The sequence below is a fragment of the Neopsephotus bourkii genome, unplaced genomic scaffold, assembly GCF_033783945.1.
Source record: "Neopsephotus bourkii isolate Nb327-2 ecotype Australia unplaced genomic scaffold, CSIRO-AGI_Nbou_v1 NB_663, whole genome shotgun sequence".
Classification (NCBI taxonomy): Eukaryota; Metazoa; Chordata; class Aves; order Psittaciformes; family Psittacidae; genus Neopsephotus; species Neopsephotus bourkii.
Genome location: NW_026901162.1, coordinates 1,520,883 through 1,539,338, shown reverse-complemented (window position 1 = coordinate 1,539,338; position 18,456 = coordinate 1,520,883). Strand labels below are relative to the sequence as shown.

Genomic DNA, 18,456 nt, shown 5'->3' with positions numbered 1-18,456 from the left:
AACAACATTATATCCTGTTATATCCTTTGGATGCTTCCTACAGTACCACAAAGAAATGGTAGTTGTTTATGTTCTCCATTTGCATAGTTAAATAAATGCAGAAGTTTTAAACACGATTCCTTCTTGTCTTTTAAATTGCATCTGCTTTTCCCAAGCTTTCCTAAGTTGAATTCCCGTTGTGTTCCCCAGTATGCTTCAAGGCCTCCTCAGCTTGGTATCACCCATGTTTTTTAATATTTTCATTAATGACTGGATGGAAGTGCTTGCTTTGGACATTCTAGATATAGGGCAACCTCCTTTGGGTCTCCTATTTGATGCGCATTTCCAGTTTGCCAGTTGGATCATGGACAGTCTGAGTGGTGCTTGCTTAGAAATGCACACCCACCCAATTTCATCTCAGTTTTTTTCCATTATTTGTAAACAGAGAGAAGACCAGAAACCTTGCTAAAATCAAAGTGAAGGATTTGTAAATACAAGTTATGTTGATAGGAATTAGCTCAACTTGGCTTTGAGAAATGTGGTCTGCATGTACCACAGAATTGTGTAGGAACTACCAAAAATCTTGTGCTAGTACTTTCCAGGGATCCTTCTGCTCTTTAAAAAAAGAGACTTTTTCGGTTTTGTGTTGGTTTTGGGTTTTTTTTTCCCAGGTCTTCCAGAAAAACTTCAGTATCTCATTACAATGTAAAAAATAAGTATTAGTAAGCTTCATCCTAAGACTGTAAGAATTGGTTAAAGAAACCTAATTGGACCCAGATGACTGAAAAAAAAATAATCTTAGTTCTTACATGAGCATGATGTGTCATCTAAAAATTGTTCAGTGCTTTCATATTTTCCTCATCAAGCTAGCTGAAGATGTCTGAATGTGTTGAGTGGCTTAAGTTAGTTATGGCCTCATCAGTACTGGGGTGTGGAGAAAGCTACTTTTGCGTGCAGTGACAGGTACCAAGTGAAAAATGAAATTGGCCAGTTTTTACTTAAAATGAGATTCAGGTAATGAATTTTGATAACTGAATTATCAGCAGTTGAAGATAATACTGGCATGTTAGAGCCCCTTTCTGTTCAGAACTAGTGTGTTGACTCTGTAAAACTCTTATGTAACTGAAATCTGTCCTGGGAAGAGTCATTCATAACACCTAGGCTATGCCAGCTAACAAAGCAATGCTGCTAAAAGATGGCTTAGCTAATGCAGCATATCCTCATTCATCTCATTAAATTGAAACCACACACGAGCATTCCAGTGCAGTCTTCAGAGAGAGCTTTGCAGTGCAAAGTGAAGATTTTAACTTTAATTCTCAATTTAATTGGGTTTTGTAAAGGTCGTATAATTCTTATAAAGGCTTTTTTTTTTTTTTTTTACCATTGAGGGTAATCAGGGGCTGGAGCACCTCCTATATGAAGACAGGCTGAAAAAGTTGGGGCTGGTCAGCCTGGCAAAGAGAAGGCTGCGTGGAGACTTTACAGCAGCCTTCCATTATCTGAAGGGGGGCCTACAAGGATGCTGGAAAGGGACTCTTCAGCAGGAACTGTAGTGATAGGATGGGTTTAAACTAAAACAGGAGAGATTCAGGTTAGATATAAGGAAGAAGTTCTTTACTGTGAGAGTAGTGAGGCATTGGAACAGGTTGCCCAAAGACATGGTAAATGCTCCATCCCTGGTGTTCAAGACCAGGTTGGACAGAGCCTTGGGTGACATGTCTAGCATGAGGCATCCCTGCCCACATCCTGGCAGGTATCCAGGCATCCTGGCAGGGGGGTTGGAACTTGATGATCTTAAGGTCCTTTCCAACCCTAACTGTTCTATGATTCTATAACAGGTCACAGTTTCAAGGCCATTTTATTAAAGAAGCATGGTGGGGAGCGGGTCATACACATAAGGCAATGGATTGTTCGGTGTGGAAGGAATCTTACATGTGCCAGTAATACATGAGTGAAAACGAGGAAGAGGTAGCCTGTGAGCTCCTAGTTGACTTTTCACTGAAAACTGCACATGCAAAGGTCAGTTACATATTTAGAGGAGCCTGAGCTCTGGATCAAGAGTGATCAGCAGCTGCAGAACTCTTAAATGCAGGAAGTTATGTTCTTCTGGAGTGTTTGCCGAACATACTCTACTGCAGAGACCAGAAGAAACCTGCTATAATGAGAGATTCAGCATGTGTCTGAGTTGGTGGTTTGCAGCAACTGAACTGATGCTGGTAGGCAGCTGGTTTGCTGTGGGAGCTGCGTGGCAGCTGTGAGACCATTGCTTCTGGTATGGAACTGAAATATAAAGGGATATATTTTATTAAGCTCCAGCAGTGGAAAGGATAAGCTGTAGTATCATTGCTTCTGTCTTCATCTTTGTAGCTAACACTGCTATTCTAGTATGAGTATGCCAGATTCAGGAAATGGGTTGGCATGACCCCAGTAATCCACCAGTGCCTCTTCAAAACAAAGGGGTATCTTCCCTTTTTCCCAGCTGTTCACAGGCTAAGTGTACACCTGGCTTTTGAAGAAAACGAGGGAATTGAGCATATTCTTGATCTGTACAGTTGAAGCACTACATAGTCACAGGCTTGTCTTTTGAATCATCACGTGTATAAATATTAAATGAATGGATCTGATGAAGTTGCTTACATCTCTTTTTGCAAGCTGGAATAAATAAAATCACGGCTTTGAACAGTAGTAAACAACTTCTGCATTCATTAGTGTGAGGTGTTTATTCCTTTGAGATTAGACATCAACGTGCATTTGCAACACACTCCGTGTTTCAAAAATGTATTGCAAATATTCTTTTATTTGCAATATAAATATTTTTATTTATTTTTGTTGTATGAAGAAGTGAATTTTCACATCTTCACTGTGATGTGAAGATTCACTATCTTCACATCGCATCTTTTACTCAGAAGGAAACTACTTCTTTACTGACACGCCCCCCCATTTTTCTTTTCCCAATCTCTTATTTGTTTAGGATTTGAGCTAATAAAGCTATCTGTGACATAAGAGGGTAGCAGTCATCTGTCATAATTCTGGCTGAGACATGGGTTGGCACTGTGAGCCAGTCAGATGACATTCCTGATGGTCAGGTGCCCTTTTCTGATTCCATATTGGCCTTGCTGAACATGTGTTTTATGTGTTTTGTGAAAGGACCTACTACATTTCGGGAAAGATGGTCTTGGTCTTTGGCTGTATTGTTAGTACAGCAGAGGTTCTAAGAGCTTAAAAAGTAGGCATCTTTCTTTCTAGAGAGACAAGATAATGCAATTTTTTGGTGATGGAGACTTAGGATTTAGAATTTTAAGGTTAATGTAGTATCTTGATAAAGTCTGATTTAGAACATTTATCACTAAATTTCAGCATCACAGAAACCCAAAGTCTGATGTGTTAGCAATAGGGACCGTGGAATTAACTGGCTAATTTAGCTGATTAATCTCACTTTAAAGGGTAGTGAGGTGGACGAGTAATGGTTAGGATTCAGTTTAAGGTTTCATATCAAAGCGAAGCTTCTGCTTTAAGAAAGGTGGTCCTTTGCGAGGTCAGTAATATGGTCATTGAGTTAGATGTCACCCTTCAAAGGAAGCTTTCATACTCCTGACCCCAGCAGAAACGGAGGATCCTGTCCACCTTTAAAGCTTGATAACTAGCTGGAATCCTAAGAACTTACAGGATCTCTCACAGGGTTTATTTTTGACTTCCTTGGCAAACTCATCTGCCTCTGAGAGCTCATGAAAGCTCTAATTGCCAATTAAGTTTGATGCCAGGCAGAGCAACAAGTAGTGGATTCAAAATCCATGGGCATATATCTTTTTTACCTGTTTCTCTGGCATACTGTACCTGTCCTTACTCTGATCTTTCTTAAATAAGATTGCTTATGTTCATAATAGCTCCTAAATAAAGTAGCGAGTCTTGAAGAAAGGAGTCTGTCTTTATGTTGCTGGGAGAGCTAAAGTGGGGAAGAGCCTTTTTCTGATTCTCAAGAAGTCTGAGAATGCAAAAGAAAACAACAAAAAAATCCACATAAACTTGCTTCCGTTTCACATGTTTCCAAGTTCAGTGTTAGTGTATAGCTTTTCATTCACTCTCAAGTTAATTTTTTTATGTGTAAATCTACCAGCTTCCAAGAAACAGCTAGAACCACAGGGAAACTGCAGGCACCATTAGTATGTTCTTCCAGAGGCTTCCCAATCCAGTGTTAGTAGTGCAGATTCTTGGGACAGAACTTACATTTTACCCTGTTGTGACAGATCCATCTTTTTTTGATGGATCAAACAAAAAAAAACCCAACACATTCTAGGAGAAAAATTGTATTCCTAATGTATTCTTCTGGCAACCTAGATGAAAAGGGCTATGAAGAAATTCCTTGGAGGCTTGCTTGAATCCATATTACTAAGAGCCTAACTTAACAGGCCTTAGTCTTTGCACTCTGTGCTTGGGGCTGTTGAGCCACTCACTTGGTGTACACGTATGTGTCTACTTATTTTTCAGTCAGCCTGCTCATCTTCTGAAAAATATGTGCACTAACCAAACGGGAACATTGTGACTGCATGTGGCAGAGGAGTCAGGCACCTCGCTTGTGAGGCAGAAGCAACAATAAATAGATACAACGAAATTCAGTGGTAAATGTGGCAGTGGCTTAATGTGCTTTGATGGCAAGGTTCACTTTTTTGTTTTTTTACTGCAGAGAGGACAGGGTTAGCTAGAAGTGTCAGGTAGACCCTCCAGTTGAGTCATGAGATTCAGAGAGGACCCCCTTGCTTTCTGAACTCCTTCTCAGAGGGGAGTTTAGGTGTGACTGTATCTACTCCTAGGCCCAGACTCAGTTAAAAATTTTTGTCTAAAGGAATACATATATATGCACAATCAAACTTTTATATCACTTAGTCAAGATGTCAGAGTTTAACATACTATGTAATTGCTATTGCGAAGGCCCACAAAACTGACTTAGGTAGGTTACAAGTCCCAGAGGAAATTTATTTAATAAAAAATCATTTAATACTCCGATAACATCAGTAAAGTGCAGTTTCTAGATACCAGGCAGAATCAAATACTGCACAACCAACTTAAGCTTAAATTTCAGAGACAATTAACCCAAAATATGTTTCCCAGCCCAGATGAGGGCTCCTGGCCTCGAGGAATTACCTTGGACAGTATCCCAACTAAAGAGGAGAGTCCTTGGGTGCAGACCTGCGCCTCTGAGGAGGACTGACTCAAGCTCTTGCCCTTTGGCAGGACCCCATTTATATTCTAGTCAGATCTGATCTGTGATCAGAAATATGGTCTGAGGGTTCTTGGCTTTTGACCAAAGTGTGGGTCTAGGAATAGCAAGTTGTGCAACCCTGTTGTGACGAAAATCAGCAGATTTTGTTGTTACCTGAGCCAGACCAAAGTCAGCAGATATCTGTTAGAACTAGCACATATATTTTTATATTTCTTCAGAGACTAGAGTCAGCAGATTTATTTATTACCAAGTACGGGGGCTCAGCGGTCCTTCCATCAGGATGTGTGCAGCTGGCACACTGCTGCCTGTTGTCAGAAAGGTGAGTTAGCAGACCTCAAAGGTAGAAAAGTTTGTCTTCTAACTGCATATTTAGCTATGCTGTATACCTGAAGAACAGCCTTGGAATCTGTTTGACTGCCTTTGGGTGCAGGAGACCTAGTTCACTAAGCTTGTAGGATATAATTTTGAGATCTGTGATTGCAAGATCATCAGTTGACCTGTTCAGCCTGTTTACAGGAGTTTTCCTTAAATCTGTCTAGGTGTTAGTGAGTTCTGAGGCAGTGAGTAGAGCCAACTAATAGTCCTTTCCCAACCATTGAAGAAATCTTTCCCAGGTTCATATCTGAGAGCTGTTAACAGAAATCCAGTCAGGCTAGGTAGCCCTCTTAAGGAAACTTCCATTAAGAGGATATTAAGTAGAGGTTTTCAGAGGTTCCCTTGAACATGATGAGGTTGGATTGGTAGACATTTTCTTCATGATGGACTGTGGCAGGTGCCTTCACCCCCCAAAACTAAAATGGAGATTACATGTAAGTGAAACCTAAAAGTTCAGCTCAGTCTGTTACAGGAGTGGTAGCTTAAAAGGGATATCCAAGTGACCTGGATCTGTCTCCATCACTGGCCTGACCCATTAGTCTTTTGTAGGGTATAAGAGCAGAGGAAAGAGCTGATGTTGTCGTGTGAGTATAGCTAATGCCAGCCAGCACTCAAGTTCCTAATGTTGAGATGTTCTTGATACTCTGCTCTCCGTCCCCAGAGGGCTTAAACATAAATATCTTAACTTTCATGCCAAAAGAACTTATTTCTCCTAGCTGCTGAGTTTTTAAAACTTTCCCTAACCTGAAGAAACATTTCATAATGGTGTTTGTTACCTGAGGGCAAAGATTTTCTTGTTGATTTCTTTTCCCTGTTGAAGTTGAAATTTCCCAACAGAGTTGAGACTCTTCATAGAGTTCTCCCATGTATCAAATGCTGAGAAGCATGTATGAATTTATATTTAACACCTTTCACAGCTCCATTGGAGTATCCTATTGGCCATATCATATAGTACTAAGTGTAATGCAACACAGAGCGTTACGGACATCCTCTTTGCCCACAAGAATTCTTCTGCTGTCTGTCAATACTGTCTTTGGAACTTGTTTGCATTGGTAAGCTGTTTTTTTTTTTTTGAATCCTGTGGCTATCTTCCAGGAAGGTAAACAAGAATGACCAGGATCTGCAGGATTTGCATATTTACTGTTCATGCAGTCTGACCTTCCCTCTGTCAGTGAAGCAAACCATGGGCATTGGTTATAGTGGGATCTCTTATCAGAATGTTGACATGCTTGAAACCAGTGGATAGCTGCTGTTTATAAACTATCAGGCCTTACTGTACATAGTACACATGGTTCAGGCAGTGGTTAAGGATCTTCCCTTTTGAAGATGTGCTTAGTTTTGTTGGTGGCAAGGTCTTACCTTTCATCAGGGATTCCAGCCTTTGAAAGGGCACTTCACCAGGCTTTGAACAGGACAGCTGTATACAGGTATGCTTATTTTTCTTCACTTTCACCACAGGAGCTTGCAGAAGAGGCTGGTGCTACGACTAGGCAAAAACTTTTCAGTTTGTCACAGTAGGACAAAATGCAGGCATTTTTAGGTCATGCCAAACTGCAGATCATGTTCTTTTTACCTTATGCAGAGAGTTACTGGTCTATCAAATTACTGTTTACAGTGGTTTAGCTATCTAGGAATTAGATGCTTTTGCCAATGGACAAAGCTGTTTCAAATAGTCTTAGAGCCACTTTTTAGGCCTGGAAGGTTTCGTAAACACTTTTGACTTTATAAGAAACGCTAGTAAGAATAGCTTTTCCTTACTAAGAAATTGTTAGTGCTTCTCAGTATTAGCCTCTCTGCTTCAGGCTGCTGTGGAAACTCCTCTGTATATGTTCTTGACAGTTGTTTTTCAGCCCAACCATCTGTAAACAGTGAGTAGCTGCAGGAGCATTCTTGCTTTCTCTTACTTTCCTTGGCTAAGGTAATTTTCCCTGGCGCCTATTGCACCATATGACTGGTGGAATTTCAGCATTCACAGAAACTGTAGTGTCAACCTGCAGTCAGTTATGCCCTATGAAGTTCAGCTCTCTGTCTTAAGGAAGGTAGAATTTCTCAGCATTAATGTATACAAGCTTACTCATACTTATTTTGGTTAACTGTAACGTTAGGAAGCATTCTCTTAGGCATATTCATGTTGCCGAAGGAACTGGATAGTTGCGTGCAGGTATAAAAAGCTCTCTAAGGAGCTATTAACTTGCATGCTGGAATGGGAGAGAACTAGGCTCTTGGTTAGCTTATTTATGGTGTATATTGTGGCCTTCTTTAACACATAGCTACAAGTCGAAGGCTTTTCATTGTTTCTCAGTCTTACCATACTAAGATTTCTAATTAGTCCGATATAGTTTTGCTTCTGTCAAGAGACCCTGTCCTACAGTTGAACTTAAACTTAGATAATGTATGTATGATGAGCTAGAACTTGAAAGGATGTTCTTTCATTACCATCTTCTCCATCAGTGGCCTCCCAGTGGGATATCTCCATTCCTGGTAGCTGCAGTACAGTTAGTTGGAAGTACATTTTATTTTGCCTCTGAGCACGCTGTCACCATTAGAACAGTCCTTCTGTGTCTGTTCACCTAGGGATTCATGGGACTCTTCTCCAGGTAAATGGAGTTTTTGAAGGTACCCACTGCATTGATGTATGCATGGACAATTGCTTTAGGAGAGAAACAAATTACTGCTTTGTTACTGTTCTTTCTAACTATGTGTTTATTTACCACCTGCCCACCTTTCCTTTTTGGCCAAGTCCCAGCAATATTTCTGGGGAATTAGAAGAACTTAAAAGTGTTCATCATCAATTCTGTGACCACAAGCAGAGAGAATTTGTGCATGCTCCTCTAAATACTATTCAAGCAAATTATTTCAGCTAATGGTACTTTTATAGAAGCGTGCTCACCATGAATAAGCATGAAGTGTGTATTGAATAAGGGTTACAGGCAGGTAGTCTTTGTGAAGTTCTTCGAGTGAAGCGGCATGGAATAATCCAGTGCTTTGTCCACTGGCGTGCTCTAGACTTACTGCCTGGTGTCTGTGGAAGGTGATTCTTCCAGCTGTTCGGCTGCTGAAGGCCATGCAGCTCATTCCTGGTATTCTGTGATTAGGCTGTTCAGTCACCCACTGTGGGACTCTCGCCTTGTTCCAGCTACATAACTGCGTTGTATGGGGGGGGGGGGGGTGGTTTAGACTAGAGTAACTTTAAAGATCCTTTCCAGATCAGACTATTCTGTGATTCGCTGCTGTATTCCAGCCTCTGCCATCCTGATGTTTCAGGAGGTTTGATAGAGGATCTCAATATACATCTTAATTCTTGCTTTCAAGAATAACCGGATACCATAGCCCTTACGTTATACTGTATTAGAGGCATAACCCTGACAAACATTGATCACTCAGAATGATGTAAGTGTACACATTGAAGAGACACACATCCATAGAGGTATGCGCATTGAGTATCACAGTTGTTGCACTGTGACTTGGCTTTTTGCCTCCCAAAACTTCTAGATCTTTCAAGCTAGAAAATGCATGATGTGATTTCAGCTGTTTCTGTTTAAAGTCTTTTTGGGAGTAAGAATATTTCAGGTAGAAGCAATGTGTGTGATAGATGCTGCCTGTGTGTATGTGAATACTTAATATTATTTCTGATCTTTATTGCAAGTGGATGTTATCTATTTAATGTCAACACAGTTGAGAAGATTTTAGTCTTATTTAAGTTTTTACTTACAATAGCAGTGCAGTAACATGACTTTAAAAGGCTTTTGTATGCCCTCTGCATTTTGGAGGGATTTTGGTCAAAGCTCTCTGAGGCTCATCTATTCTGTGCCAGTGTAGATGCGTTTGTGGGGAGCAGTCAGGAATGGTGGTGTACCGGTTTCTCCCAAAATACCAGACCAGTTCTTAAAGGTCAGAGGATTCAGTGGTGGGGGAATCTGCTAGTACAGGGCTGTGAAACACTTAAATGGGAGAATCTACTGTTTGAGCTCTTAAAAAGCTTTATCATTTTTACTGACAGAAGAAACTTAAAATAGCAAGTGAGGTATTGTGACATTTCTTAACTAGAATTTTCTTTTCAGTAAGTGCAGTAAGAATTGTTTGTTTGCTAGATTCTTGACTATTCTAGGTATTTTATCATTTTTTTTAAATCAAAGGATCTGCAAGAGGCCTGCATCTAAAAGGCATTTTTACCTAAATTTGTAAGTAAAGATCACCTGTCCTTATTGCAGGATGTTGCAGAACACATACTTGAATGCCACTGATACTGAATCAGTTGTTTGAAAAACAAGTAAATATCACCAGGTGGATTGGTGTGGACAACAATCCTTCCATCAAGTATGTTTTAGAAAAAAACTCCCTGAATTTTCTGAGCATTTCTGAGTAGAAAATCCAACCAGATACTTTAGAAGGAACAGAATTGGAAAACCCTTGCCTTACAGCACAGTAGTTTGCCGCTAGTGACAAGGAAACTTTATGCTTCCCAGTAAATGATTTGATTTGAAACATTTAACTTGCTCCAGGAGACAGTGGCAACAGTTCTGCACAAAGACCCTGATTCCTTCAGGATGCATCTTGTCTGAAGTCAGGGAATATCTGCTGGACCAGTGTCTGCCACCCTCATAACTGAGTATGTCTCCCTGTACATGCATATGCCTTGCTCATAACCATGATCTGTGATGACACCTTAGGGTAGGAGGAGGACGGTGTGCTGAAGACATCAGGACCTTCCTCCAGCTTCAGTTCCTTCTCCTGATACTGGCTTGTTTTACCATAACAGTTCAGCTGATCCAGAGGAGCCATTCATCCAAGGTGGGAAGGAACTGCTTCCTCTGCAGGTGGATGTGTGTAGTAGCTGTGCACTAGGGAGAAAAGCCGACGTAATCATGGAGAGGGTCCCTCTGGAAACTGGGTCCAGTCCCTGCTGTTGCCAAAATACAGGCCATGGTTTAGACAAACAGTAGGAAAAGGAATTGTACTTGAGCAAAGCCAGATTGACTGGGGTTGCCTGATTTTTGGTCTTTGCTTAAAATGGCAGTGCCAAGGACATGGTATGGAAAAGTAAGAGAAATACGTTATATAGGTCTGTACAGTGAACCCAGCTGTGGGCGTGTACCTGCCTGATGCAGTTTGTCTGCAGAACACTAATTTCTCAGTGTTTAACTCCCTGCTCATTTCTGTCTTCCTTATCTCCAAAACACTTGACAACAAAAATACCTCTTTAGTGCTTGTCTGTATGATGTGCTCTGAGTATGTTGCTATTACTGTACAGCTCAGGAGAGGCTGCCATAGCTAGTCCAGGTGATCTTGTACACTTTGAGGATTTAGTTTCTGTACTTAGACTTGACAAAAATTAAACTATGCTAAGTTCGTGGGATGTCATCTTCTGCACTCAAGGGTGTCCTGGGTTCAGCAGTAGCAGTCATTTTTCTCCTACTTAGTAGCTGGTGCAGTGCTTTGTTTTTGACTTTCAGCATGGGAACAAATCTGATAACACTGATGTTTTTAGTTGTTGCTAAGTAATGGTTACTCTGATCAAGGACTTTCTGAGTCTCATGTTCTGCCAGGGAGGAGTGGAAGCTAGGAAGAAGCAGAGACAGGACACCTGACCCAAACTAGCCAAAGAGGTATTCCATACCACAGAACATCATGCCCAGTATATAAACGGGGGGCATTTACCTGGAAGGGCTAGATCGCTGCTCAGTTGAGCTGGGTATCGGTGGGTGGTGAGCAGTTGTATTCTTTTCCCTTGTTATTTCCCTTATCATTATTATTATTGGTGGTAGCAGTAGCAGTTTGTGTTACACCTTAGTTACTGGGCTGCTCTTATCTCAGCCCATGGGAGTTATGTTCTTTCAGTTCTCCTCCCCATCCTTCTGGGAGCGGGGAGAGAAAGAAGTGGGGGGAGTGAGCGAGTGGCTCTGTGGTTCTGAGTTACCAGCTGGGCTTAAACAGCAACAAAGGGTTATATTGGTGCTTTTACGTTGTTTAGCATCCTCTTATCTGGGAAAAAAAAAAAATAACATACTGCTTGGGAGCCTTTCAACCTGGAAAAGTTGTTTTGAGTCCTTTTTAAAATGTCTAAGGAACATACGGAAGTGCCAGAAATTTTGGACCTGAGGTTTCTGGTTTTCCTAACATGAAATATTGGGGACTTCTTCAAAGTTCGATTCTGTTTAGAGGCTTTTTTGTACATTGCAAGCAGGGCATGATATAACACATCTCTGTAGTCAGTACTGCTTGGTTATCAGATAATTGTTTGAAGACTGAAAAGCCTGCCTTTCCTTGGTTGTGTAGTAGATTTATTTTAGCTGTTGTAGCTGTTTTTTACACCTTTTCAGTATTTTGCTTCATTAACAATTGAAATGTTAATGTGTTTATTAAAACAAACAAAAACAACCAGTCAGACAAAAACCACAAGAAGGTCTTCAGCTATGCATGCTGCATCATCATGTTTCATTGCCCTTACTGGTTTTTGTTGTACCTCTAGACATACCAAACAAACGATAGTCTGAAATTTAGGAAAGACCATTTAATATTTTTGTAATACTTTTAGTAGCTTTTAAATTTTGAATTTGTCAAAAGATGCATTTGGATACTGTTACAATTGATGATTTTATTCCTTTCTTTCTAAATTAGGGCTTTGGGTGTTCGAATGTTCTAATTATCAAGCTAAAAATGATAAATAGGTATTTTACCAGTGAAAAGGTATTCCTTAAAGGAGCTATGGCTGGAGGTTGCTTTGTTTTTATTCTGAAATTAGGCTAAGCTAACAGTGTGAGTGGGGAATACTACATGTCTCTGTGTACATGGAGCATGCTGCTTTACACACAAGATGAAAATACATGTAACAGGGTACCTCTGAAGCAAGTTTAGCTGAAAACTAACCTTAACACTGGAAAATAATTTGTTGTGTGTGGGTAAATGTTAATTTCAAGAAAGATCGTTGTGTAATGTAAATGTCTGTTAGAAAATTGATCCCCAAACCGCAAGTTTTAATTCATTCAGATGTCATGGATTGTCATAGTTCTGTCTATGATTAGCAAGCTATTAAATTTTTACAGCTGTGAAATACTGCAAATTCTATTTGCATTTACAAATGCCTTAAAAAAAAAAGCAATCTTATAAACTGTTATTTAGAAAGGGGCCATTATACCATCACCCTGTACGAATAAGCATTAAGTATCTTTATCTTTTGTTACGCCTTTGCAGAACAAAAGAGATGAACATCTTTTGAAAAAAAGAAATGTTCCCCAAGAAGAAAGTTTAGAAGATTCTGATGTTGATGCTGACTTCAAAGCAGTAAGTTCTTTGATTCTTGAATTATTTTAAAACTTTGGTGGTGTCTCAGAACAATGTGTTCTGGTTTTACTTTAACACTGGAATTATTGCAGTTATAGAATCGTAGAATCATAGAATAGTTAGGGTTGGAAAGGACCTTAAGATTATCAAGTTCCAACCCTCCCCTGCTATGGGCAGGGACACCTCCCACTAAGCAAAGCCACCGAAGGCTTTGTCCAGTCTGGCCTTGAACACCGCCAGGGATGGAGCATTCACAACCTCCCTGGGCAGCCCATTCCAGTGCCTCACAACCCTTACAGTAAAGAATTTCTTCCTTATATCCAGTCTAAACTTCCCCTGTTTAAGTTTTAACCCATTACCCCTTGTCCTATCACTACAGTCCCTAGTGAAGAGTCCCTCTCCAGCATCCTTGTAGGCCTCCTTCAGATACTGGAAGGCTGCTATACAAGGTTAGGAATTTATACACTCTTAAAATTAGTTTGATTGGATTAAATGTTTAAAAAGACTATAGCAACAGAATTGCTAAAATTTTTCTTGTTTTTCTTTTCAAGCAAAATGTAACACTAGAAGCTATCCTGCAGGTATGTTACCTTTAATCTTTTTTTTTTTTCTTTTTTTTTGAGTAGAAGTGCATGTTCAGTGCTTTTTTGTGGTTTACTGTGGTTTTTTTTCCAGAACGCCACAAGTGACAACCCAGTGATCCAACTGAGTGCTGTCCAAGCTGCAAGGTAAAAATAAATAAAGGCACAGAAATGTATTTCCCATGCACTTCTTATAATGAGAGTTACTTACTTTACTTTTACATCTAATTTCACAGAAAACTCCTATCCAGTGACAGAAATCCACCTATCGATGACTTAATAAAATCAGGAATTTTACCAATCCTGGTAAAATGCCTAGAAAGGGATGATAAGTAAGTATACTTTTACAAATGTTCACTTTTACCAAAAATTTGCATGCCAAACCACATCTCATTACTTCAAATTAAACTGCGGATTCATAGCACCATGTAATCGGACATAGTCGATCACATTCCATGATGATAAACCATAAATTCTCCAGGAGTGTTTATTCTGCCACTGAAATGTCAGTATATTTTTTAAATCTTGCATGAGCATATCCAACTAACGGAGAAATACCTAAATTTCTGTTTATTACATTTCTCATTTGTTTTTAATATTTTGGACTTTTTTGTTCACAGTTTTTAAGAAACCTATCTCAGACATATTGTGTGTATTTGTGTGAAGGCTGAGAATATGCCTGGTTATGAAGAGAGCTCTTCTCTTTGCCAGAATACACTTGTAATCTTTTTCATTAAGGGCATTAGCTTAAGTTTCCAGCTTCTTTTGTTCTCACTGCAAATTGGGTTTCCATCTGGCTCTGTGCTCCCTCATGTGATGGTAGAACAGAATGAGAATGCTGTCTGTTATGATTCTTTGTTGGAAAACAAGAGATTCAGTAAAGGAGATAGAGAACACTGAGCATGTAGTTGCACAGATTTAATGGCATGTAACAAAAATGCCATGTTCTACAATCCATGAGCCTCTTCTTCAGATAAATGGGGATTAACACATTTGAAGTAAATGTTTTAGCCTATCTTTGGTCTCAGCCAGCTGTAAATATATTTGCAGTATTTCAATTTCAAGGTTATTTCTGCAGCCACAAAGGCTGGAAGCTTCAAAATTGCAAATTGGCATTTTGGGTATAATTTGGTGGTTGCAAAAAAATGAAGCTTTGTTTCTAGCTTGTCTAACAAAACAGTTGCTTAGAAAGCAGCTGGCAGTGATGTTCAAACCAGATAGCATTTTAAAATGGATCATGAATGCCTGTCTGCTCTAGACGTAGGATGTTTAGTGCTGTGAAATTCCTCCTAATTTTAATATTTTGTCTAGTTTTTGTGTGGTGCACCTGTGTAAATGTTTAATAAGCCTTTCAGAATTGAACATTTTCTTAATCAGTTCTTTTAATTGTGATTACTATATAATATTTAGTAGAGGTAAACTCTGCAAAGACTTTCTATAACATTGTTAAAGCTGTTGTTCATGTTATACCTGAATGCTTATCAGAAGGGGAAGAAAGGAAGGACTGACCTAAAACTAGAATTTCAGTGTGTTTGATCCTAGAATGTAAAGGTTTATAGATAGCTGCTGACTGGTACTGTTTGTTTTTAGACATCATGTTTACACATCTTGGGCCCTCCTATCAAATTCTTTCCCAATCCCATCCCCAATAAAACCTTAGAATGCACAGAAAAAACTGAAATGAAGCAGGTGCTGTGACACTATATAAAACATAATCGATAAAAGACCCAGAAAAGCATGGAAATGAAAAAGTCATCTACCAGTAAATATTCTCTGCTCCTCCCAAAGCCAGACACTTTACTGTTATGTTAACCACCATAAGTTGTAAACTCTTTATAGCTTCTAGAACCCTGAACCGTTAACATTTGCTTGAAAAACAGTTTTCATGCAAACTGTTTTACTAAACTGCTGTTTGCATAAACAACAGCTAATGGACATCTTGGAAGAGATGTTCCCCCAGCTTTCATAATACTAGCAACTAATTTTATATGCATTTAATAAGTCAGTTCTAATACAGGTATGATGCTGTCATTTGATACTGATACTAGATCTTTCCTCTGTCTGTGATGCAGCAGGAAAATGTCTTTATCCCAGTATACCAGCTTACACTTGATCTGGGTTGTAAGGTTAGAAGGTCCAAGTTTTTATCAGTTATGGTCAGACATGCTTAATGTATTGAGAACTAATGGCAGCAAGGCAGTTGCACTTTCTTCACTAAACATGAGTGTTGTTTGGATCAGTTGAATATGGAGAGCTCTGTCACCCAATAGAGAGCCAGAAATAAGTTTTATGATGAAGGGTGCTAAAAATCTTTCATACAGGAGATAATTGGTTGGCTGGAGTATTGATCATCTTCACTGATTTCTATGTGCTTCAAATAAAAGCAGTATACTTGGTATTTTTTTATTACCAATATGAAGTCAGAATGATGGGTGGTTTACAAAAGATTATAGAATGTAAAATCTTTTTATTCTTACAGCTTTTTCCATGCAATATCCAGGCTTAGATTTTTCTTTAACTTTTAGCCCAGTGGCACTGCTTAACTGTAGAGTGTCTATCTCAGAGTGGATACAGCTAGTAATCTGAAATGAACCATGAAATAATCTGCATATCATGTTTCAGTTTATTACTATAACATTGTTTCATTACAGTCCGTCATTACAATTTGAAGCTGCATGGGCATTGACTAACATAGCATCAGGCACTTCTGCGCAGACTCAAGCTGTCGTACAGTCTAGTAAGTATTACAGTTTGTTTTGAGGGGTGGTGGATGTTGTGGAGAAAAGTGAGAATGGGATATTTGGATAACAAATGCCATTTGTTAATCATTAAAATAATAAATGCATGTCTGTCTTCTTTCTCAAAAAACTTCTGCATTTGCTCTTAAAGATTAATGTTTGTCACTTACAATTAATAGTAAGGGTCCCAGACTTCATTTTCCAATAAGGAAAATAGAGAATGACAGATTATATTGTATTATGACAAAAAATGACAGTCCTTTCTAATTCTTGTGTTGATTTCTGAAATAATGTACCGTTAAATCCCCTATGGGATTATGCTACGAAGTAATGCTTTCTACCTCGAAGATATGTTCGTATATCTTAATGAAGATGTTGAGCACATATAGTTATGTAAGATCATGTAAGTTAAAATTGCCATCCTTTGCTTGACCATATGATCAGTATCTCCTGTACACACCGAGTTTGTTGCGCTTTGTTTCTTGTTTAACCAGTAAGACTTCCATTATGAAAAGAGATGAGAAATTCTGAAGTTAATGAAAGATAAATTACTCAGATTAATTTTTCAGGATTATGTATGTAGCTTTTATGTATCAGTGTCATTATCTTAAAACAGTCACCTTTATGCTAAATACAATGTTTTGTCATTAAACAGTGACACAGTAGATAAGCAAATATATAAATTGTCTTGGCTCGTTAATATTTGGTTGTTTTATATGGGAAAATGGTGACTTTATTATTTTAGTTTTTTTTAGGTATATGAACTTGCCTTTCAAATCAAAATGCTGTTTTGTATATTTTAATTGCTAATAAAATATCTCACTGATTTTAAGTTTCTGTATAGTTAAGCTATTGGAGCAATAAGAATGCTTATCAAAATGCACTTTGGTTAAAATCCAAAGCCTTTAAAAAGAAAACAAAATCAACTTCTAAAATTTATTTCAAAAAATCCTGATGTGATTTGCGCACCTGATTTTAGATTGCTCTTCTGGCATGTAAATGTCTTTGAAAATCTAATCCCAAGTTTTTTCATCCTTCCCTACCTGTTCATTGTTTCCTTCCAATGTTATCATATTTAAATGTATGAATCTAATGAAAAGGCTGTTTAGAGTATTAGCTTTGCAGAAAAAAATCTAGAAAAAAAATAGTAAAAACTCAGAATGCAAAAGAGCACTGCTGTCACCTGAACAATTGCTTAAAGTTCAGGCTGAGACATCTCTCTCCCAAATTCTGTTTAGCTAGTGCTTGAAAATAAGAAAATGGATAAAATGACTTTAAAGAAGCAAAAAGTATTTTGCCAGCTTTACTCCTGAAGAGAAAATGGAAGAAGTTTAGTCTAAAAGTCTTGCTGCTTTGGCTAGGAGATGACTAAGGGAAAACAGCCTTTCCAACTGCCATTAGGTAAGGGATGGATTGATGAAACAAAGCTATAGACCCTTGCACCTATAGAAGAGGCTAGTGCAGGTTAAATACAAAAGAAGGTCCCCTCCTGCAGTCAAGAGGGACAGATGGCAGTTGGAAGGCCCAGCAAAAGAAAAATACTATGTACACAGACTAGATCTCATCAGAAGACAGTTTGGAGCAGAAGTAATTAATTTTATGAGAGCAGTAGATCAGATAACCTACAGCTCCTGCTTTCTCAGGCTGTCCTCCTACCTGAGTGCTGATACGAAATAATTTCATTCCTGCTTTTGAAAGCATAGCAGGTTTGCAATCTAATAAAAACTACATACTTGACCCTCTTCTCTGAAATATGTTGAATGCACATATGACTGAAGTATAATCTTGATAATCACTAAGAAAGAAGCTGGAATATTCCACTTGAGCTAATGGAAGCAGGGTGATTGTTGAAAGAACAGAGAGTGTTCTTGAGCAACAGTGTGATGCTGTCCCTCCTAACTTGTCAGTTATAGGCAATAGCTGAATTACTCATCTAGGCTAGGGAAGGAATTTCAGGTTACCTTTATTCATTACGCTGTTTTTCAGGAAAATACATGAGGGGTTTTTGGCTTATTATCACTTACAATACCAACAGGATATTGATTTTGATTCACAGTTGCTCACAAATTGTGTTCCAGTTTTTTAAAACCTGTGAAGCTCTTAATACAAGAAGAACTTATTTCCTTCAACAGTATATAAATTGATCTATTTTCTTCACTCAGAAAGACTATAGGACAAGTATGATCATAAATAAAGTTTAAAAATTGCTGCAAGAATGGGTGTCTTGCAAGCAGTATGGCTTGTTTGAAGGGAAGTAGTCAATGGGAATAGTAGCGGGATGGTT

The 18,456-nt window shown here is 38.7% G+C and overlaps 1 protein-coding gene across 2 annotated transcripts in view; it reads left to right on the top strand.

The window, feature by feature from the left end:
• The window catches only part of KPNA3 (karyopherin subunit alpha 3), a 54,085-nt gene that overhangs the window by 20,696 nt on the left and 14,933 nt on the right, over positions 1-18,456 (top strand). For both annotated transcript variants that reach the window (XM_061353091.1, XM_061353090.1), the window contains exons 3-7: positions 12,764-12,853; positions 13,405-13,434; positions 13,529-13,581; positions 13,671-13,766; positions 16,086-16,171. In XM_061353091.1, the coding sequence (XP_061209075.1) occupies positions 12,764-12,853; positions 13,405-13,434; positions 13,529-13,581; positions 13,671-13,766; positions 16,086-16,171 (355 nt within the window). The remainder of the gene's footprint in view (positions 1-12,763; positions 12,854-13,404; positions 13,435-13,528; positions 13,582-13,670; positions 13,767-16,085; positions 16,172-18,456) is intronic.